This window comes from Oncorhynchus mykiss, chromosome 10 (assembly GCF_057628025.1).
Source record: "Oncorhynchus mykiss isolate SJ-2025 chromosome 10, ASM5762802v1, whole genome shotgun sequence".
Classification (NCBI taxonomy): domain Eukaryota; kingdom Metazoa; phylum Chordata; class Actinopteri; order Salmoniformes; family Salmonidae; genus Oncorhynchus; species Oncorhynchus mykiss.
Window position 1 is genome coordinate 44,839,355 of NC_143031.1, and position 19,437 is coordinate 44,858,791.

A 19,437-nucleotide genomic window follows, 5' to 3' on the forward strand; every position below is an offset into this window, starting at 1 on the left:
GCGCCACTCGGGAGCCCTCTGAATGTTTAGAGTCTAGTAAACAATGTACCCTCCTTGTTGGGGAACCATTTAATTGTTTAGTGTGGCCCCCACCCATTGGTCCATGTTTGGGGAGAACACTACACATGCTCTTTTCCCCCCAACCTTTCCTCCAACCAAACACGTAGAATGGCACATTGTGGCTGACAGGCTAGATGCACTCATTGGTTGCTTAATCTAGTCACCCTAATCATCCAACCATTAGTCTTGAATACGGATTAGAGAGAGGGAGAGAAAGAGAGCACATCCTGCCTAGTTTGCTGTCTATTGCTGCCTCAGCCTCTCTTTGACAGAGAGAGAAAGAGAGAGAGAGAGAGAGAGAGAGAGAGAGAGAGGAGGGGGAGGAGAGAGATTGGGGATGTGCCGTGTGTGAGGGGAGGAGAAGGAGGGGTTTGGCTTCAGTGTGATGTGAATGAAATAGAATCAGCGTGAGGGAGGGAGACAGAACAAATCAACCTGCCTCTTTTGACTGAACAACGGAATGGAAGAGCTGAGCTCCTAGGCACACTGACCAGAGAGGAGTTTTATTTTTGGAGAGGGGAAGAAGGGAGCAGACAAGGGAAATCGAAGAGGGACGAGGAGGAGAAAAAGCCTCAGCGTGGGGATAGATAGCAGGAAAATGCTGTCATGGGGAGAGGGGGGAGGGAGGCTACAGAAAGGAACAGGATGATACCAGGCAGGGTGGAGCGGAGCTGAGATGTGGAGGTAAGCACTGTCTTTCTTTACTCAAAGCCTTCAGAATGCACACATTCCTAATTCCCTATATCCTATGTCTGGTGATAATGAATGTGATTGATTTGTTCAGGACACCCCCCATGTGAGCATGCATATGCTCTTATTTCCTGTCGATTTCACCAGAGATTCAGATCATTCTACCGTACAGAAGTGAGAGAGCAAAGGATGTGTCAACACAATGAACGGACGCTTTGTCAGGGGTAGAAAATTATGTCTGAGCGGCATTCTGCTATCTTCACGCTCCCCCCCCCCCCCCCCAACCCCCCACCGCTCTGGTGTTCTGGGCTCGTTTAAAAACGGTGTAATGACATTGACATGAAGTCACTGCAGACCTTGCTGTAGGGCGCTCGGGGCTGCAGGACCCAGAGATGTGGGCCAGGTGGAGGAATGGAGGGAGGGATGAAGAGACAGAGAGCACGCCAAAGACAGGGAGAATGAAAGAGGTGAATAGACAGGAACTATAGTGACACAGAAACAAAAAGGTAAGAGAAATAGGATATACATATAAATGTACATTTTTATTTACAGACTAAGGTCTGCAGCCCCTGCCTGTTTTTGTGTGGGGGATGATAAAGAGGACTGAGAGGGTACTGCATGTAATGTGCACAGACAATGATGGAATGGAGAACCAGAGCTGGGATCAGGGTGTTGTTTTCAAGGTGGCAAAGAAAAGGAGGGATGCGGGATATCATTTTTTTTCACATTTTGGCAGTGAGGGGGGTTGTGCTTTTTGGGGGTTGGGGATGCAAGGGATTGAGAGGGCTGGTGTAGAAGAGAAAGGGGGTACAAGGAGGGAGATGAAGAGGAGAGGGATGAGGGACAGCTTACATAAGCTAGTGCACTATAAGGACTGGCCATTGAATTTATTTTGCGCCAGATGAATCCTCCTATGTGGTGTTCACTGTGGTTGTCATTAATGGACAATGGTATTCCTTATGATGATGAATGCATCGGGACTTGGCATGGTGAAGTCCTTGCACTCTTTCCCGAGGAGTGTGGTAGGCCGTGTGCTTGTCTAAATTTGATGACAGGGACTTGGTCATGGTCTTTGTGCGTTCCTGGCCAGATTGGCAGAGGGTGTGACGTTATCGGTCCTAGACTGTTAACCTAGATGGTTGGCCAGATGTGCTCATGGATATGTGTGTGTGTGTGTGTGTGTGTGTGTGTGTGTGTGTGTGTGTGTGTGTGTCTATGTATGAAAGTCAATCTTCTGAAATCCAGCTCTGAGAATGAATATACTGTATATGTGATCGCAGGTAACTGAAGACGGATGATAACATCAGATTTGTTGGTGCCACCATGACACACAACCACTATCATTGCACACATAGCACATGGGTACAAGAGTCTGGTGACGCTTTGAGGTCACACTGCCAATGATGGGGACAGATGCCGGTTTTATCGAGGGAAACGGACCCTACCACAGTGCTTCAATTTTCATGAAATGCTTCTAAAATATTCAAAAGAATTGATAATGTAATAATATCACAATAATAACAAAGTAATTACAAAATAGGATCGCAAAAGGGCATTCAACTTGGGATCAAATGTATTGTTATTTTGAGTGTTCTTTGAGAAGGTTAGGCCAGATAAAATGTCCACTCTTAACAGACATTCAACTATTTAATGCAGCAATCTCAACCCGACAGTTATTTACTTGTCAGTCAAATGTAGGTTCATGGATATACCCGCCAGTATTTTAGGGTTAAATCAACTCCCATGTACTCAAACTACGAGAAAAAAAAGGTATATTCTCTATTATTTGACAACATAACAGGAAAAAACTTTGCCCCTCAGACTTTTATAGTTTGTGGACAGTAGGGAGATCGTCATATTATTGTAGGTATAGAACAACCAGATGTGTGTTTGTGTGTGTCTGTGACAGAAATATGCCTGTTCTAGTTAAAGTAGTGAAGCACTCGGGCGCTCTCAAAAAGAACACTTTTTCTTCGAACATGTTAAAAATGTGGCGCTTTAAATATGCTGTTTTGACCCAAATGATGGGAACTAGCCGTTGGCGTCAGAGCATCTACGTGTCTATATTTGTTCATCTAGCTAGGACTAGTATTGTCACAGTAGGGGGCTACAAAAACCTGTGGGTGTCTGGGACTCTTTTTAAATATTAGAGGCTCTCTGTCAGTCAGCAGGGACCTGTGGCACAAATTCTTCAGCTGAGTGGGAGGAAAGGAGAGGCTGAACAGCTCGTCTCTGTGATCGATCAGGCCCGCTTGTATTTCCTGCACAATCAAATTGCTACATCACTGTCCATTCCTACACCAGCCACTGACCACAGAGGACAGATATATTAAACAACATTGTGTTCCATAGTAAGAGGCATCTGATGAATCAAGGGTGTACGTACAGGACCACTTGATGTCTTAAATGTATAGATGAAATGTAAAGGAACTGTTGCATGTTTGTCCTTTGCCAGTTTAATAAGTGGAGATCCTTAAAACATTAGAAGGCCAAAATGACTTGTATGATGTTGATGGAAATAATAGTGAGAGCAGCGGTAGTACACGTTTGTGCCGCAGGATGCTAGCAGAGCCCCGGAGCTAACAGACCCTGCTTGTCTCAGAGGTACTAAAGCTGTGTGTCACCCAGGATTTCAACTCCAGATCACACCACTGCACTCTTTGCATACCAAATTGTATTTCAATGCCAAAAGCAACTCCTCTCCGTTGGACCGCTGCAGCGTATAGCCTCTCAACAGTCAACCAAACGTCTTCACATAGCACGACATAGACAGGCGCCTGTCCGACAACAACCTGAGGCTTGTAAAAATGCTATTCAATCTACGTTGAGGCCTACTGTGCTCCACGAGAGAGGAAAGTCACCATGGTGCTCCCACCGTGCCGTGACAAACTGACCTATTTCTACTCTCATCTTTTATGCAAGGACAAATTACAAATATGAGCGAAAATGACTAAGACTATAGTTAAATAGATTTCCCTGGTGTCTTAGGAGAAATAATCAATATGTCCAATCAACATGGATCAATGTTACCGGGCAGATTATTCTCTCCTCTAAAACATGAGTCAGCACCACACCATCTCCCTCATTTGGAGCCATTTTGGGTGACTAGGCCCCGTCTCTCTATCCCTCCTAGTGAGCAGTATGTCTGTGTGACCGAGGTAGGCTGGTGGCCCAGCAGTGCCACCCCCTCTGAGCAGAGCATAGGATGGTAGAATGGTGGATGGCAGTGTAAGCCACTGGGTGGATCCTCTAATCGGCTTGCGCTCTCTTTTGTCACCTGTCCTCTGTGGCCATGCTCTTAATTGGAGCTCAGCCCTCTCTGGAGTGGAGTCACCCTCAGATTTCTGTCCCTGGGCTCTGGCCGGCCTATAGCTCTGCTCTGCTGCACAGGACCTGACTGCACAATGAGCAGGACAGGAGAGGAGAGAAAAAGGAGAAAGAGAAAGTGATGGGAGGGAGGGAATGAAGGAAAGGAGAGAGAGGCAGAGAGGAGGATTAGAAAGAGAGATGGTGAGAAGTAAATCAAGTACTGTGTTTGTGCAACTGGAAGGAACATGTTTCAACCTGTATTGGCTTGTTGTTTTACTTCTCTAAATTAACATGTTTCAACTCATATTGGCTTGTTGTTTAACTTCTCTATATTAGGTCTTAATGCAGGTCGAAACGTGTTCTTTCCAGTCCCACAAATGTTTGCATTTTTATTTATAATTAGGATTATGATAAAGATTATTTTGAGATGGCATAAGTTGAATGAAAGCATGACTTCTGTAAATTTGAATAAATTCACTCTAGTGGTGGTTGGTCATGTCACATGTTGATCCCTTGATACAGATTTGCATACTGTAAATAACCCACTAGTCAGAAATACTGTAGGCAGTGTGTGTGTGGAGTTTGCTGTCGTCAGTATTATTAATCAACCAGTTGTATCATACATACACTAAAAAACACACACAAACACCTACTGTCTTCGTTGTTCCAATTCCCATTATAGGAGAAGTGCACTCAGTGACATTCAGTGGTGCTGAAAAGAGATCTAACTCAATACACTCCCACGACATCACTACTTCCCCATCCTGAGCAAAGATAGATCAAAAAGGTAGAAAACAACCCTGCACGGAGAATCTGTCAGGGGAAAACACCTCAGGAACATTACCACAATATCACATCAATGGGTAGATACATACAATATAGTGAAAATCATTACTGCTCTAGCCATGTGGAAAAAGCACTTCATAGAATGTCATGCTACTCTCAAGAAGAGGGGAAGAGTCATTGTGAAACTGGCTGTGTTTGCATGTTAATGGCATTGGCAGTAAAGAGAGAAAGAAAGAAACAGGGTTACCAATGAGAAGCGGTTAGCTGTGGCACTGGCAGATCTGCTTCACGCCTGTCTGTCCTGCCCTTGTGTGTGCCCCTGAGGCTCGGCTCAGACAGCCACCGCACAGGAAACACACGACGGGATGTGACCTCACAGACTGAGGTGGGGGGCCTCATAGCTAGGTCAGAAACACTGAGCATAGTGCACTAGCAAGCTCCGATACTATCCTTTAGTCATTATCATGACTTATCATCACTTAGTTACTACACTGATCCTCTCCTTTAGTCATTATTATGACTTATCATCACTTAGTTACTACACTGATCCTCTCCTTTAGTTATTATTATGACTTATCATCACTTAGTTACTACACTGATCCTCTCCTTTAGACATTATCATTACTTATCAACACTTAGTTACTACACTGATCCCCTCCTTTAGTCATTATCATGACTTATCATCACTTAGTTACTACACCGATCCTCTCCTTTAGTCATTATAGTGACTTATCATCACTTAGTTACTACACTGATCCTCTCCTTTAGTCATTATTATGACTTATCATCACTTAGTTACTATACTGATCCTCTCCTTTAGACATTATCATTACTTATCAACACTTATTTACTACACTGATCCCCTCCTTTAGTCATTATCATGACTTATCATCACTTAGTTACTACACCGATCCTCTCCTTTAGTCATTATAGTGACTTATCATCACTTAGTTACTACACTGATCCTCTCCTTTCGTCATTATTATGACTTATCATCACTTAGTTACTACACTGATCCTCTCCTTTCGTCATTATCATGACTTATCATAACTTAGTTACTGCACTAATCCTCTCCTTTTGTCATTATCATGAATTATCATCACTTAGTTACTACACTGATCCTCTCCTTTAGTCATGATAATGACTTATCATCACCTAGTTACTACACTGATCCTCTCCTTTAGTAATTATTATGACTTATCATCACTTAGTTACTACACTGATCCTCTCCTTTAGTTAGTCATTATCATTACTTATCATCACTTAGTTACTACATCGATCCTCTCTTTAGACATTATCATTACTTAGCAACACTTAGTTACTACACTGAATGAATACTATCCTTTAGTCATTATCATGACTTATCATCACTTAGTTACTACACTGATCCTCTCCTTTAGTCATGATAATGACTTATCATCACCTAGTTACTACACTGATCCTCTCCTTTAGTCATTATCATGACTTATCATCACTTAGTTACTACACTGATTCTCTCCTTTGGGTAGTCATTATCATGACCTATCATCACTTAGTTACTACACTGATCCCCTCCTTTAGTCTTTATCATGACTTATCATCACTTAGTTACTACACTGATCCTCTCCTTTAGTCATTATTATGACTTATCATCACTTAGTTACTACACTGATCCTCTCCTTTAGTCATTATAGTGACTTATCATCACTTAGTTACTACACTAATCCTCTCCTTTAGTTAGTCATTATCATGACTTATCATCACTTAGTTACTACACTGATCCTCTCCTTTAGTCATTATCATGACTTATCATCACTTAGTTACAACACTGATCCTCTCCTTTAGTTAGTCATTATCATGACTTATCATCACTTAGTTACTACACTGATCCTCTCCTTTAGTCATTATCATTACTTATCATCACTTAGTTACTACACTGATACTCATCTTTAGTTAGTCATTAACGTTACTTCTAATCACTTAGTTACTACACTGACACTCATCTTTAGTCATTATTATGACTTGTCATCACCTAGTTACTACACTGATCCTCGGCTCAGACAGCCACCACACAGGAAACACACAGACGGGATGTGACCTCACAGACTGAGGTGGGGGGCCTCATAGCTAGGTCAGAAACACTGAGCATAGTGTACTAGCAAGCTCCGATACTCTCCTTTAGTCATTATCATGACTTATCATCACTTAGTTACTACACTGATCCTCTCCTTTAGTTCGTCATTATCATGACTTGTCATCACTTAGTTACTACACTGATCCTATCCTTTAGTCATTATTATGACTTGTCATCACTTAGTTACTACACTGATCCTCTCCTTTAGTTAGTCATTATCATGACTTATCATCACTTAGTTACTACACTGATCCTCTCCTTTAGTCATTATCATGACTTATCATCACTTAGTTACTACACTGATACTCATCTTTAGTTAGTCATTAACATTACTTATCATCACTTAGTTACTACACTGATACTCATCTTTAGTCATTATCATGACTTATCATCCTTTAGTTACTACACTGATCCTCTCCTTTAGTCATTATCACTACTTATCATCACTTAGTTACTACACTGATCCTCTCCTTTAGTCATTATCATTACTTATCATCCTTTTGTTATTACACTGATCCTCTCATTTAGTCATTATCATTACTTATCATCACTTAGTTACTACACTGATACTCATATTTAGTCATTATCATGACTTATCATGACTTAGTTACTACACTGATCCTCTCATTTAGTCATTATCATGACTTATCATCACTTAGTTACTACATTGATCCTCTCCTTTAGGTAGTCATTATCATGACTTATTATCACTTAGTTACTACACTGATCCTTTCCTTTAGGTAGTCATTATCATGACTTATCATCCCTTAGTTACTACACTGATACTCAGCTCCAGTTCCACCCCCAATATGATTCCAAATCCAACCAGACAGTAGCTTTTGTGTCTGTTTACTTTACTATCATACCTTACAAAAGCTCATGCCATTGATTTCAACTAAATCAATGTGCTTGGGTTACAGTCTCTTTCTCGCCCTCCACTTCCTTAAAGAGGCATTAATGGCTTGGTTACACTCTGATGGTTGAACTATGAAGCATGACACACACAAGCAGATGTAGCCTGCACACGGAAAGGAGCAAAATTAGCTTGTGTCATCAAGCACAGTTTGCATATTGGCATGTAGTTCCAGGGCAATGTACAGAGTACATAGGGGAGACGGAGCCATAACTTGATGTTGAGGCTAGAGAGAGCAGCAGGATGGCTTGTCTGATGCCAGGTATCTATCTACCTATGAGGTGGAAGACAGGCAACCGTGACCACTGTCCTCTCAGTCAGTCACCAGGGTAGCTGTTTAGGCCTCTTGCTTTTCTCAAACTTTACTAACGACATGCCACTGGCTTTGAGTAAGGCCAGTGTGTCTATGTATGCAGATGACTCAACACTATACACATCAGCTACTACAGCGACAGGAATGACTGCAACACTTAACAAAGAGCTGCAGTTAGTTTCAGAGTGGGTGGCAGGGAATAAGTTAGTCTTAAATATTTCCAAAACTAAAAACATTGTATTTGGGACAAATCATTCACTGAACCCTAAACCTCAACTACATCTCGTAATGAATAATGTGGAAATTGAGCAAGTTGAGGTGACTAAACTGCTCTGAGTAACCCTGGTTTGTAAACTGTCGTGGTCAAACATGTTGATACTACAGTAGCTAAGATGGGGAGAAGTTTGTCCATAATAAAGCACAGCTCTGCCTGCCTTTTTAACAACACTATCAACAAGGCATGTCGTACAGGCCCTAGTTTTGTCACACCTTGACACCTGTTCAGTAGTGTGGTCAGATGCCACAAAGAGGGACTTGAGAAAATTACAGTTGGCTCAGAACAGGGCAGCACGACTGGCCCTTAAACATACACGGAGAGTTAACATTAATAACATGTACGTCTCTCATGGCTCAAAGTGGATGAGAGATTGACTTCTTCACTACTTGTTTTTGTAAGAAGTGTTGACAAGCTGAATGCACCCAGCTGTCTGTTTAAACTACTAGCACACAGCTCGGACACTCATGCATACCCCACAAGACCCACCAAAGGTCTCTTCACTGTCCCCAAGTCCAGAACAGACTATGGGAGGTGCACAGTACTACATAGAGCTATGACTTCTTCTACATAGAGCCAACCCCTCTTTTACGCTGCTGCTACTCTCTGTTTATCTTATATGCATAGTCACTTTAACTATACATTCATGTACATACTACCTCAATTGTCCCGACCAACCAGTGCTCCCGCACATTGGCTAACCGGGCTATCTGCATTGTGTCCCACCACCCGCCAACCCCTCTTTTTACACTACTGCTACTCTGTTCATCATACATGCAGTCACTTTAACCATACCTACATGTACATACTACCTCAATAAGCCTGACTAACAGGTGTCTGAATATAGCCTTGCTACTCATTTTTCAAATGTCTTTTTACTGTTGTTTTATTTCTTTACTTACCGACACATGCCTTAGAGCCTGTAAGTAAGCATTTCACTGTAAGGTTTACACCTGTGGTATTCGGCACACGTGACAAATAAACTTTGATTTGATTACATAGAACTCTATTCCACATCAGGTAACTGATGCAAGCAGTAGAATCAGATTTAAAACGCAGGTACAAATACACCTGATGGAACAACGGGGACTGTGAAGAGACACACACACGCACACATTGTCACGGCCGTTGAAAGAACTGGACCAAGGTGCAGCATGGTGAGCTTTCTTTATTAGAATGAAAAGACGCCAAACAAAACAATAAACACTACAAAACAAACGGTGAAGCTAAAGGCTGTGTGCCATAAACAAAGTCAACTTCCCACAAAGACAGGTGGGAAAAAGGGCTACCTCAGTATGGTTTTCAATCAGAGACAACGATAGACAGCTGTCCCTGGTTGAGAACCCTACCCAGCCAAACATAGAAATACAAATAATAGAACATAGAATACCCACCCCAAATCACACCCTGACCAAACCAAATAGAGACATAAAAAGGATCTGACACTGGAGGCTGCGTGCCATGGATCATCACTGGAGGCTGCGTGCCTTGGATCATCACTGGAGGCTTCGTGCCACGGATCATCACTGGAGGCTTCGTGCCACGGATCATCACTGGAGGCTTCGTGCCACGGATCATCACTGGAGGCTTCGTGCCACGGATCATCACTGGAGGCTGCTTGCCATGGATCATCACTGGAGGCTGCTTGCCATGGATCATCACTGGAGGCTGCGTGCCATGGATCATCACTGGAGGCTGCGTGCTATGGATCATCACTGGAGGCTTCGTGCCATGGATCATCACTGGAGGCTTCGTGCCATGGATCATCACTGGAGGCTTCGTGCCATGGATCATCACTGGAGGCTTCTTGCCATGGATCATCACTGGAGTGAGGAGACGTATGGGCAGTCTGGTACGTGGAGCTGCCACAGGACTCACCAGGCTGGGGAGACATACAGGAGGCCCTGTCCTTGGCAGAGGCACCAGATACCCTAGGCCGTGGAGGCTCACTGGAGGTCTCGAACTTGGAGCCTGCACAACCCGTCCTTGCTGGGTGGTTATCTTCACCCTGCAAATGCGGGGTGCTGGCACAGGATGCACTGGGCTGTGCAGACGTACCAGAGACACAATGTGCTGAGCCGGCGCAGGATATACTGGGCCGAGGAGACGCACTGGAGGTCTGGAGAGCAGGGCTGGCACAACCCGTCCTGGCTGGATGCTCACCTTAGCCCGGCAGATGTGGGGAGCTGGAATGTAGCGCACCGGGCTAAGAACGCGTACACCATGCGCTCCACCGCATAACACGGTGCCTGACCAGTATGACGCTCGGCACGGTAAGCACGGGGAGTTTGCTCAGGTCTCCAACCTGACTCAGCCAAACTCCCCGTGTGCCCCCCCACACTGCCTCTCGGGCTTCCCTGCTAGCTCCTCATAGCGTCGCCTCTCAGCTTTAGCTGCTTCCAGTTCCTCTTTCGGACGGCGATATTCCCCAGCCTGCCTCCAGGGTCCTTTCCCGTCCAGGATTTCCTCCCAAGTCCATGAATCCTGAACACGCTGCTCCTCCTTACCACGCTGCTTGGTCCGTTTGTGGTGGGAAGTTCTGTCACGGCCGTTGAAAGAACTGGACCAAGGAGCGTACATTTTCTTTATTAGAATGAAAAGACACCGAACAAAACAATAAACACTACAAAACAAACGGTGAAGCTAAAGGCTGTGTGCCATAAACAAAGTCAACTTCCCACAAAGACAGGTGGGAAAAAGGGCTACCTAAGTATGGTTCTCAATCAGAGACAACGATAGACAGCTGTCCCTGATTGAGAACATAGAAATACAAATAATAGAACATAGAATACCCACCCCAAATCACACCCTGACCAAAACAAATAGAGACATAAAAAGGATCTCTAAGGTCAGGGCGTGACACACATTGTGATATTGTTGAATGGAGGTATTGTTGTATGGTGAACATTTTGTGTTGAGGATATGTGGTGGTGTAGAGATGTTACATGATGTACTGTTTTATCTTTATCTCATTCAGTACAAACATAGTTCACTGTTTTATATGTAATGTGGATGCTTTGGTGTGTTTGGACCCCAGGAAGAGTAGCTTCTGCCTTGGATCCCTAATATACACAAATACAATGTCATGCAGAACATTGGTTACAAGAGAATAGACCCTGGTGCAGCTGGTGTTGTTTAAGGGACAAAACACAAGTTAAATTTAACCAATCAACATTAGGTCTCATAGGGGTGGTTAGAGTGGAGACTCATAATTAAAGAATTTGTGGTCATACGCAGAGCTTAGCTGGGTAGGTGTGTGTGTGTGAGTGAGAGAGTGAGAGAGAGAGAGAGAAATAGAGAGAGAGAGAGAGAGAGAGAGAGAGAAATAGAGAGAGAGAGAGAGTGTAGGCGGTGCAGCCGTTTCAGGAGGACCAGGCTTAATTTCGAAGCACAATAGCGGGGATAGTGAGGAAGTGAGGGAGGCCAGTGTCTCTTCCTCTCTGAGAGGACAGGGTAGGGGTGACAGTTCAGACTGCTAGAAATGCTATTGGTGGACAGTCTCTCGGCCTCAGAGCCAGCTGCACAGATAGGAGAGGAAGAACAGTGTGCAGTTCAGCTTCACATAATAGCAGCAGTGATGACGTGAGGGTCAGTTCCCCTCTCATTTTTGTCACACACATACACCCCCCCACACACACACACACACACAAGTGCACACCCCCCCACACACGCACAGAGATAGAAAGTCACGGGCAGAATCACACAGTGCAGTTGCAGAGGGACAGCTGTTCTTCCTGCCACTGTGGCTTTTACACTCTTTCAGAGTCAGCAAAGGCACACAAAGAACGACACAGACACATTCACTCCGACCGACTCTTGCACGCATGCCATGCACTCCCATATACCCACACAATAAAGTCCTTTGAGCATGCGAATGACCAATACCATAGTGAAAATGTTCAAATGCTTTATCACAGTGGTGATTGATGGACACACTAATGTAAGATGGCATGGAGTGAGAGGGACAAAGATGTATCATCCCCAAGGGCGTAGGAGCCGGGGGGGGGGGGGGGGGCATGTCTACCCCACCCCCCAATGTTAGAAGCAGGTAAAACACGCGAGAGAGTCACCACATTCATTGAGGGATTTTTATTTTTAAATGGCCTCCACTGCTGGAACGTGAGTCACTTGCCCCGCCCCCACTGACTGCTTCATTCTCACTCTCGGTTTGTTACAAGCAGTGTGGCAGTGCGTATGAGTGATAGAAACAGCACTGTGCAGCACCACCATCATTACTCAATGCACCGGGTAAAGTAACTTTGAAATCTACTTTGAAACTATACCTCACACACATGGTCAAGGGCTTAAGAAAAAAGAAGACACCTGTACCATGTCAGTTATAGAGTTGAAATGTATTACATTTTGTGTTTGCATCCCAATATTAAACGTGACATACAACAAAACTGTTTGTTTTGTTTGAAACGTTGAGGCTACGAGGTCATTTTACTGCAGGAAAGGGCTACGATTTGTCTGTATCCTTTTCTCAAAAGTGACTAGAAATGAGCATTTAAAACCTTTTTATTTCATTTATATCCTGGAGTGTGCCTCTTTTTTTAAGCCCATAACCATGTGTGTGAGGTGTAAACTTATGTTTCGCTAAATGTGTCCCCTTGTCAGAGTCGCTCCTACGCCCCTGATCATAATTCTTTTAGTTGGTAGTTTCAGTAAAAGAGGAAGTCAGGGTTAGATGCACAGACAATGTTATGGAAAGAGCCATTTCTGAACCAACTTCCTCTTTCTGCCTTTCTTTCACTGAAATAGGAGGTAACATCAGATTTAAACATGCTTAGTTCATGACATATTGTACATATATGTGTTTCAATAAGCATGGAAAAACACAGATGCAATATGTTTTATCAATGGTCAGAATAATACTTTTGTTTCCACACACACACACACACACACACACACTTACTTCTTTGGTATCAGAGATTTCCAAAGAGGAAGGGACTTGTAAAAACTGAGACTGTTTTACAGTATCGAATCCAAAACTCCAGATGACTTCAACTGTGAGATGACTAAATTGGAGCTTTCTCACACACATATTTTTAGAAGTCACACACACATACACACACGATATGGCAGTACACACTTCTGTGTACAGTTCTTTGTGACAATAAAGCTAAGGGTATAGGTGATGTTTTGGACGGCCCAGGCCCAAGTCCCATGGTCAGAGAGTGGGCTTGGGGGGGGCTGCCTCATGAATTATTCAACACTGTCTAACTCTAGCCCCATCTTTTCCCCCTCATTAATAATTGATAGCACGACAGACATATGCTCCATTTCTGAAGGACGTATTTGCGGGAGGACAGCCTCCTCTCAAAATGAATCTGTTTTTAGTTGTCTTCAGCAGATGCTAACATCAGCACAGCCTAAAGGTGGGCTTGACCTCCACAGACCAACAGCAGAAACAGATGCCCAGTACACTCTGTCACAAGGTCCCCCACTGGAGGACACAGGCAGACAGCAGCCAAACACACTCTGCAAGGTGACATTAAAGGCTTAGCAAAATGACATTGGAAATGAGAGGTGACAATCTTTTTTGAATTGTTTTACTTCCTTTGTAGTGTCCAGTGTGACATATACTTTAAACTCACAAGGGTAGGAAGGTAAAAGGTTGGGAAGTGATAAGAAGCATGTGTGGAAGGCAGGGAGGTTCCTGTATATGCACTCCCACTGACTGCTCTGACTCAGCCTGGAGACGTGCCAGAAGCAGTCAGGGAGACTACCTGTTGTCCTCATTACCATCATGGTATCATCTGTCAATTTCCACTCCTCAGATCAACATCTGACCTCTGAGAAGCGATCATGTGATCCTGTACAGGGTGGTCCTAAGAACCTTTCCACTTCCCTCCTTCCCCTCTGCCACCTTGACAGCTAACCTCTACTCTAAAGTCAATCTATTGAGTAGACGAACTATGTGTCTTTGGAGACCAACAACTCAGACAGACATCTGCTAACTCTAAGTAATATATCAAAACCGAGATAAAATGTGGGACAAAAGGAGTGTGCCAGAACCAATCACTTAGCAGTCTCTGGACCTGGCCCAGACCCTACTCAGCGGGCAGAAGCAAAGGGGAAGGATGAAGGGTGATTGGAGGAAGTGTGAGGGAGTAGCAGCATTGGGATTACTTTATTTCCTGAAACCAATTGTGTGCAATAACACACCCACTGGCTGTTTTTAGTCTTTGAAACCCGTTTTGTGTTTCCAATGACATGGTAGTTATGCAGTGTGAATCCAAATGTATCAGGCAGAGCTGGGATCAATAACAGGCCCTGGGATTGGCTGCTGGGCACAGTGAGAACACACGGTTAATTAGCTCAATTTTCCTAAATCAATCATCCCTAATAGTCGATTTAGGCCCTAACGTATCGTAAGCACCAATCACTGTGATTTGGAGGACAGAGGTTGCGTTGCTGGTGGCAGTACTGTGATTTGAAGGTCAGAGGTTGCGTAGCTGTCAGTACTGTGTTTTGGAGGACAGAGGTTGCGTAGCAGTCAGTACTGTGTTTTGGAGGACAGAGATTGCGTAGCAGTCAGTACTGTGTTTTGGAGGACAGAGGTTGCGTAGCAGTCAGTACTGTGTTTTGGAGGACAGAGGTTGCGTAGCAGTCAGTACTGCGATTTGGAGGACAGAGGTTGCGTAGCAGTCAGTACTGTGATAAGGAGGACAGAGATTGCGTAGCAGTCAGTACTGTGTTTTGGAGGACAGAGGTTGCGTAGCAGTCAGTACTGTGTTTTGGAGGACAGAGGTTGCGTAGCAGTCAGTACTGTGATTTGGAGGACAGAGATTGTGTAGCAGTCAGTAAGTACTGTGATTTGGAGGACAGAGATTGTGTAGCAGTCAGTCAGTACTGTGATTTGGAGGACAGAGGTTTCGTAGCAGTCAGTACTGTGATATGGAGGACAGAGATTGCGTAGCAGTCAGTACTGTGTTTTGGAGGACAGAGGTTGCGTAGCAGTCAGTACTGTGTTTTGGAGGACAGAGGTTGCAGAGCTGGTGGCAGTACTGTGATTCAGCATAGAATACTAGTATGCAATGAGGAAAATTGTATAACACACGATGTTGCTCTGAGGTCCAGTGACACGTATGCTTGGAATCCTTGTTATCGTAGCGCACTTCTCTGCAGTTCTAATGAGGGTTTTTGAAATCATTCCAGAAGTACAGAAATACATACTCTTGATGGCCTTTGGTTTGAGTTATGATAGTAATCTGTCCTGCTCCCAATTTCAAGAGATCATTTTAATCCCACATATGCGTGGAGAACCATGAGCCAGAAACAGAAACAGGTCAGGGGAGTCAGATATTTTCAACGGCAGATTGCATCGTCAGTAATGGCACATAGCTGTTTAATAACACAGGAACCCGTTTCTATCTTGTACAGACATAGTAACTATGAGCCCATCAAGGATTTGTTAACCTAGACGCCTACTGAAACCTTCCATAAAGAACCAGTTTGTCACCTGATAGGTCTGATATGGCCATGGGGCGGATACCAATCCTGGTCATTGATCACATTGAATGGCTGCCTATGGTGAGCTTTTTTTCCCCCAGAGCTGGGCCTGAAGGAAATACATTTCAAGCATGTACCCTACTGTAGGCTACACCAAATACAATATATCATTTATTCATACATGCTTTTGTTGTTGCTGTTTTTCCCCCTCAAAATGATTTGCTGATGAGAAGGAGCTTAATAAAACCGCATCAGATGTAATCTTCATGTGAGATGTAGGTCAGGAGTTGAACAGAGACTTATGGTTGGTAGGCTGAAGTCAGCCTGGTCTCCTCTCTCTGATACAACAGTCCAGTTAGCCATGATGGGAGGGGGAGATATGATGATGACACCCTTCCTCTGAGGGTTAGTAAGGTCAGGATGCCGGTGACATCACAGGACGCAGTCTCAAAAGGGAGGAGGGGTCAGAGATGGTGCAAAAAGAAAAGTGTTCCTGGAAACACGGCTTCCCTAAAGTGGGCGTATGGTCACCATGGCAGCCCTATGACTCCCCTTTCACAGTAACATCCGGACAGCACACACCCTGGGGCCTTGTCCTGGGTCTAGCATGTACACCAAACAGGATGGCGACCCCACTGCGCTGAAAACTCATGCCTCCGAAGCGCTGAGGTCAGAGCAGCGCTTGTGAAAAACACTAGAAAACATGAGCCCAACACAGACCAGACCTGTGTTCAAATAAATGATTTAAAATACCATGAACGAGGGTGAATTTGAGTCAGTATATTTAAGTATTTCAAGTAACTACTTGAAAAATATCTTAATTCTTACTTCCAAATGTCTTTGAAAGTAATTGAAATACCTGAAATAGTATTGAAACCCACGTCTGACACAGGCATACTGTAGTACCTGTAAATGAAGTCTGTTAAAGTACCAAGGGGCTGACAGCACAGTCCTGTTGTAAAGACTGGTTCAACACAGGTCACACAGAGAGCCAAGATACTCGGGATAGAGGCGGAGATCTGAGGTCATTAGCAGCCACTCACTGCTAGCAGTGTTCTGTCAGCATGGTTAGACACGGCATCAAACACCAGTGTCCTAGCTTAATGATGTAGTGAGGCAGTGCATGCCTGGTTTGACTTCTGAGGCACTGAGACTGCTCTGCTCTCTGGTTTCATGAGAGGATGTGTGGACTGTGAAATGGGCCCGCTGAACTGTCATGATGAACGCTCCCAATCTTCAGAAAGTCCTGGAGAGCCTTTTAATCCCTTGGCTGCATGTTTCGGGTAATCCCTCTTTGCTTAATCTTTTGATAGAAGAGGAAAAATACTGTAATTTGTAGGTTATTGTGATGTACTGTAATATGAACTTTATGCGTACAACATAGTGAAGTATGCGTATTGATCTCTTAAAGGGACATTTCACAATTTTCCAACTTCAAATGTATCATCTCCAGCACCACCCCAACATCAACATTTGTGAAATGTGCACGTTTCTAGGTTTTGTAATAAAATATATAGAGGAAGATAAGTGTTGTTGGGTTGGTGTTGGAAATTATGAATATGAAGTTTTTTACTTTTTTAAAAATGTCCCTTTAAGCTTTCCTTCCTAGGTGTTTCAAATGAAAAACATTAACCACTTTTCTATAAAGTTGCAAAGCTTACAACCTGTGCTCTACCTTTTTGTTTGAACGAAAACCCAAATGCAGATCTAACAAAAAAATATATTGAATTTGGTTCAGAGGAAGTGACAGATGTGACCGAAGAACTAGGTTAGCTCACATGGCCTTTAGTGTGGGGAAACATTCTCCCTATAACTTTGATACAGTCAACAGAGTCACTCGTTACCCTGTTAGACACAGAAACCACCAGACATGTTGGATAGTAGACTGTGGAGGATGGAGAAGTGAACCTCTGCAGCTATGCACAGAAGTGACACGAGGAGGAAGCTGTGGTCACCGTAGACCCCTATTGCGTAGTTGAACCAGAAGTCTCACTGGGGCAGTTAGAGAACATCACATACAGTACTGGACTAGTTAAAGCTTCCCTTTATCAGTCTGACTCCTTACTTTAGTATATCGTATGTCCTGCTCTTTGTCAACCCACAGAACTTGGGAGTAGAATGATTTGACTGTAGGGCAGGTTCCTCTGCATGCCTTTATATGGTTTTGATGAACTAAACCACTAGATATCCAGCTTTACTCTAAACTGGCAATCAATTTATAATGCATGAGACTGAAAACAGAGACGGGATTGATCAAATGTTTAGCATGTGTTATTGTGTTGTTAAAATAGATGAATTAAATGAATGGCCACTTGTTGTGGATGCATGCAGCTTTTGGTATTGTTGATTGTGTGCTAACAACCTGCCATTGGGTCACTAAAAGCACCAGGGAACTATCGAGTGGCCCCAGGGGGAACGCATGGCCATACAGTGGATGCCACTCCATATATATGCTCAGTGTGTGCTCAAAGAACACACAAATGCTGTAGTCCTTTTTCTCATTTCAGAAAAAAATACAGTAATGCGCATGTTTCAAAGAATTCTATCCTAAACTATTTTGCAAACTCAGCTATCACCTTCAGAGTACACATTGTTTCATCTAGACTCCCACAAGTCAGGGCACTCTGCTGGGAGACTCAGAGACCTTGGATGGGAAGTAAGTGGCTGGGCTTGGTACCAGCAGGGAGATGGAAGCTGCTGCTCTCCTAACCTGATTTGCTTCAGTGAAAAAAAAACTTTCAAAGAACTGAAGAAATTGATATTATCCAGAAAATATATCAGAGTGAGTTGCTGTGGTTAAGGGCATCCAGTACATAGCTAGAGAAATGTCAGAAAGGATGTCCAAACATGTTATCATCATCATCATGGTCTAAAATATTGTATCTATGCAACCAGGCACAATGTGATTGTTCCTTCATGGGGACAGAAGGTGAATTGCAAATCTCCAATATTCAGTCAATATCTGGAGTAACTATTTACATTCAGTTGTGCAGAGGCAGAGAGAGAGCGAGAGAGAGAGGGAGATGACTCCCTCTCTCTCCAGTCACCATCAACATCTCTGCAGCATTCTGTGCTAACGCGCACCGCGCACACATGAGTGTGAGCTGCGTCGCTGCACCTGCTCTCGAGGCTGCAAATCATCTCGAGACAGGAGATGCATGAGAAATAGCGAGACAGGAAGCAGCCTTTAGAATGTAGAAGAATCTAATATTTGTATTAAAGAGAAACTGGTTTCCGATATCGTATGATTGACGTCAATTTGACCAGAGAGAAGGGAACAAAGAATGGGGATGCCAGGAACCGAGGAAATTCATTTGAAAACAACCTATTTTCGCCTGTGAGTTGACCTGAAACAAATTGTCTGTAATGAGAAAGACCAAGGATGTTTAGAATAAGTGTAGATAATGAAAATCCACTTATGAATAGTGGCCCTCATTTAAGCAATAGACTGGCCTGTCACCTATTGACGGGAGTCTTACTCATTCATTTACTGTAGAGTACCTTGGTTAATTTCGAGACAGAAT

The 19,437-nt window shown here is 43.7% G+C and overlaps 2 protein-coding genes across 18 annotated transcripts in view; one reads left to right on the forward strand and one right to left on the reverse strand.

Annotated features, from left to right (window-relative positions):
* The first annotated feature begins 259 nt into the window (after positions 1 to 259).
* The window catches only part of LOC110534011 (signal-induced proliferation-associated protein 1), a 46,439-nt gene continuing 27,261 nt past the window's right edge, over positions 260 to 19,437 (forward strand). For 3 of the 17 annotated variants that reach the window (XM_036990406.2, XM_036990404.2, XM_036990399.2), the window contains exon 1: positions 260 to 744. The gene's annotated coding sequence lies outside the window, so the exon portion shown is untranslated. Of the gene's footprint in view, positions 745 to 1,062; positions 1,257 to 12,617; positions 12,707 to 18,995; positions 19,251 to 19,437 lie in introns of those variants that run through there. The other 14 variants (XM_090186783.1, XM_090186779.1, XM_036990400.2 and 11 more) reach the window with 7 other exon arrangements.
* On the reverse strand, positions 9,460 to 15,969 carry LOC149980027 (uncharacterized). The gene is made up of 2 exons (XM_090188526.1): positions 15,924 to 15,969; positions 9,460 to 10,749 (listed from the first exon to the last, which is right to left on the reverse strand). The coding sequence occupies exons 1-2, from the start codon at positions 15,967 to 15,969 to the stop codon at positions 9,761 to 9,763; spliced, it is 1,035 nt and encodes a 344-aa protein (XP_090044652.1). The 3' UTR covers positions 9,460 to 9,760.

Coding starts and splice junctions, on each gene's coding strand:
- LOC149980027 (XM_090188526.1), bottom strand. CDS start 15,969: ATGACCAGGATTGGTATCCGCCCCATGGCCATATCAGACCTATCAG. Junction 10,750..15,923: donor GGCCATATCAGACCTATCAG/GTGACAAACTGG, acceptor TGGAGACCTGAG/CAAACTCCCCGTGCTTACCG.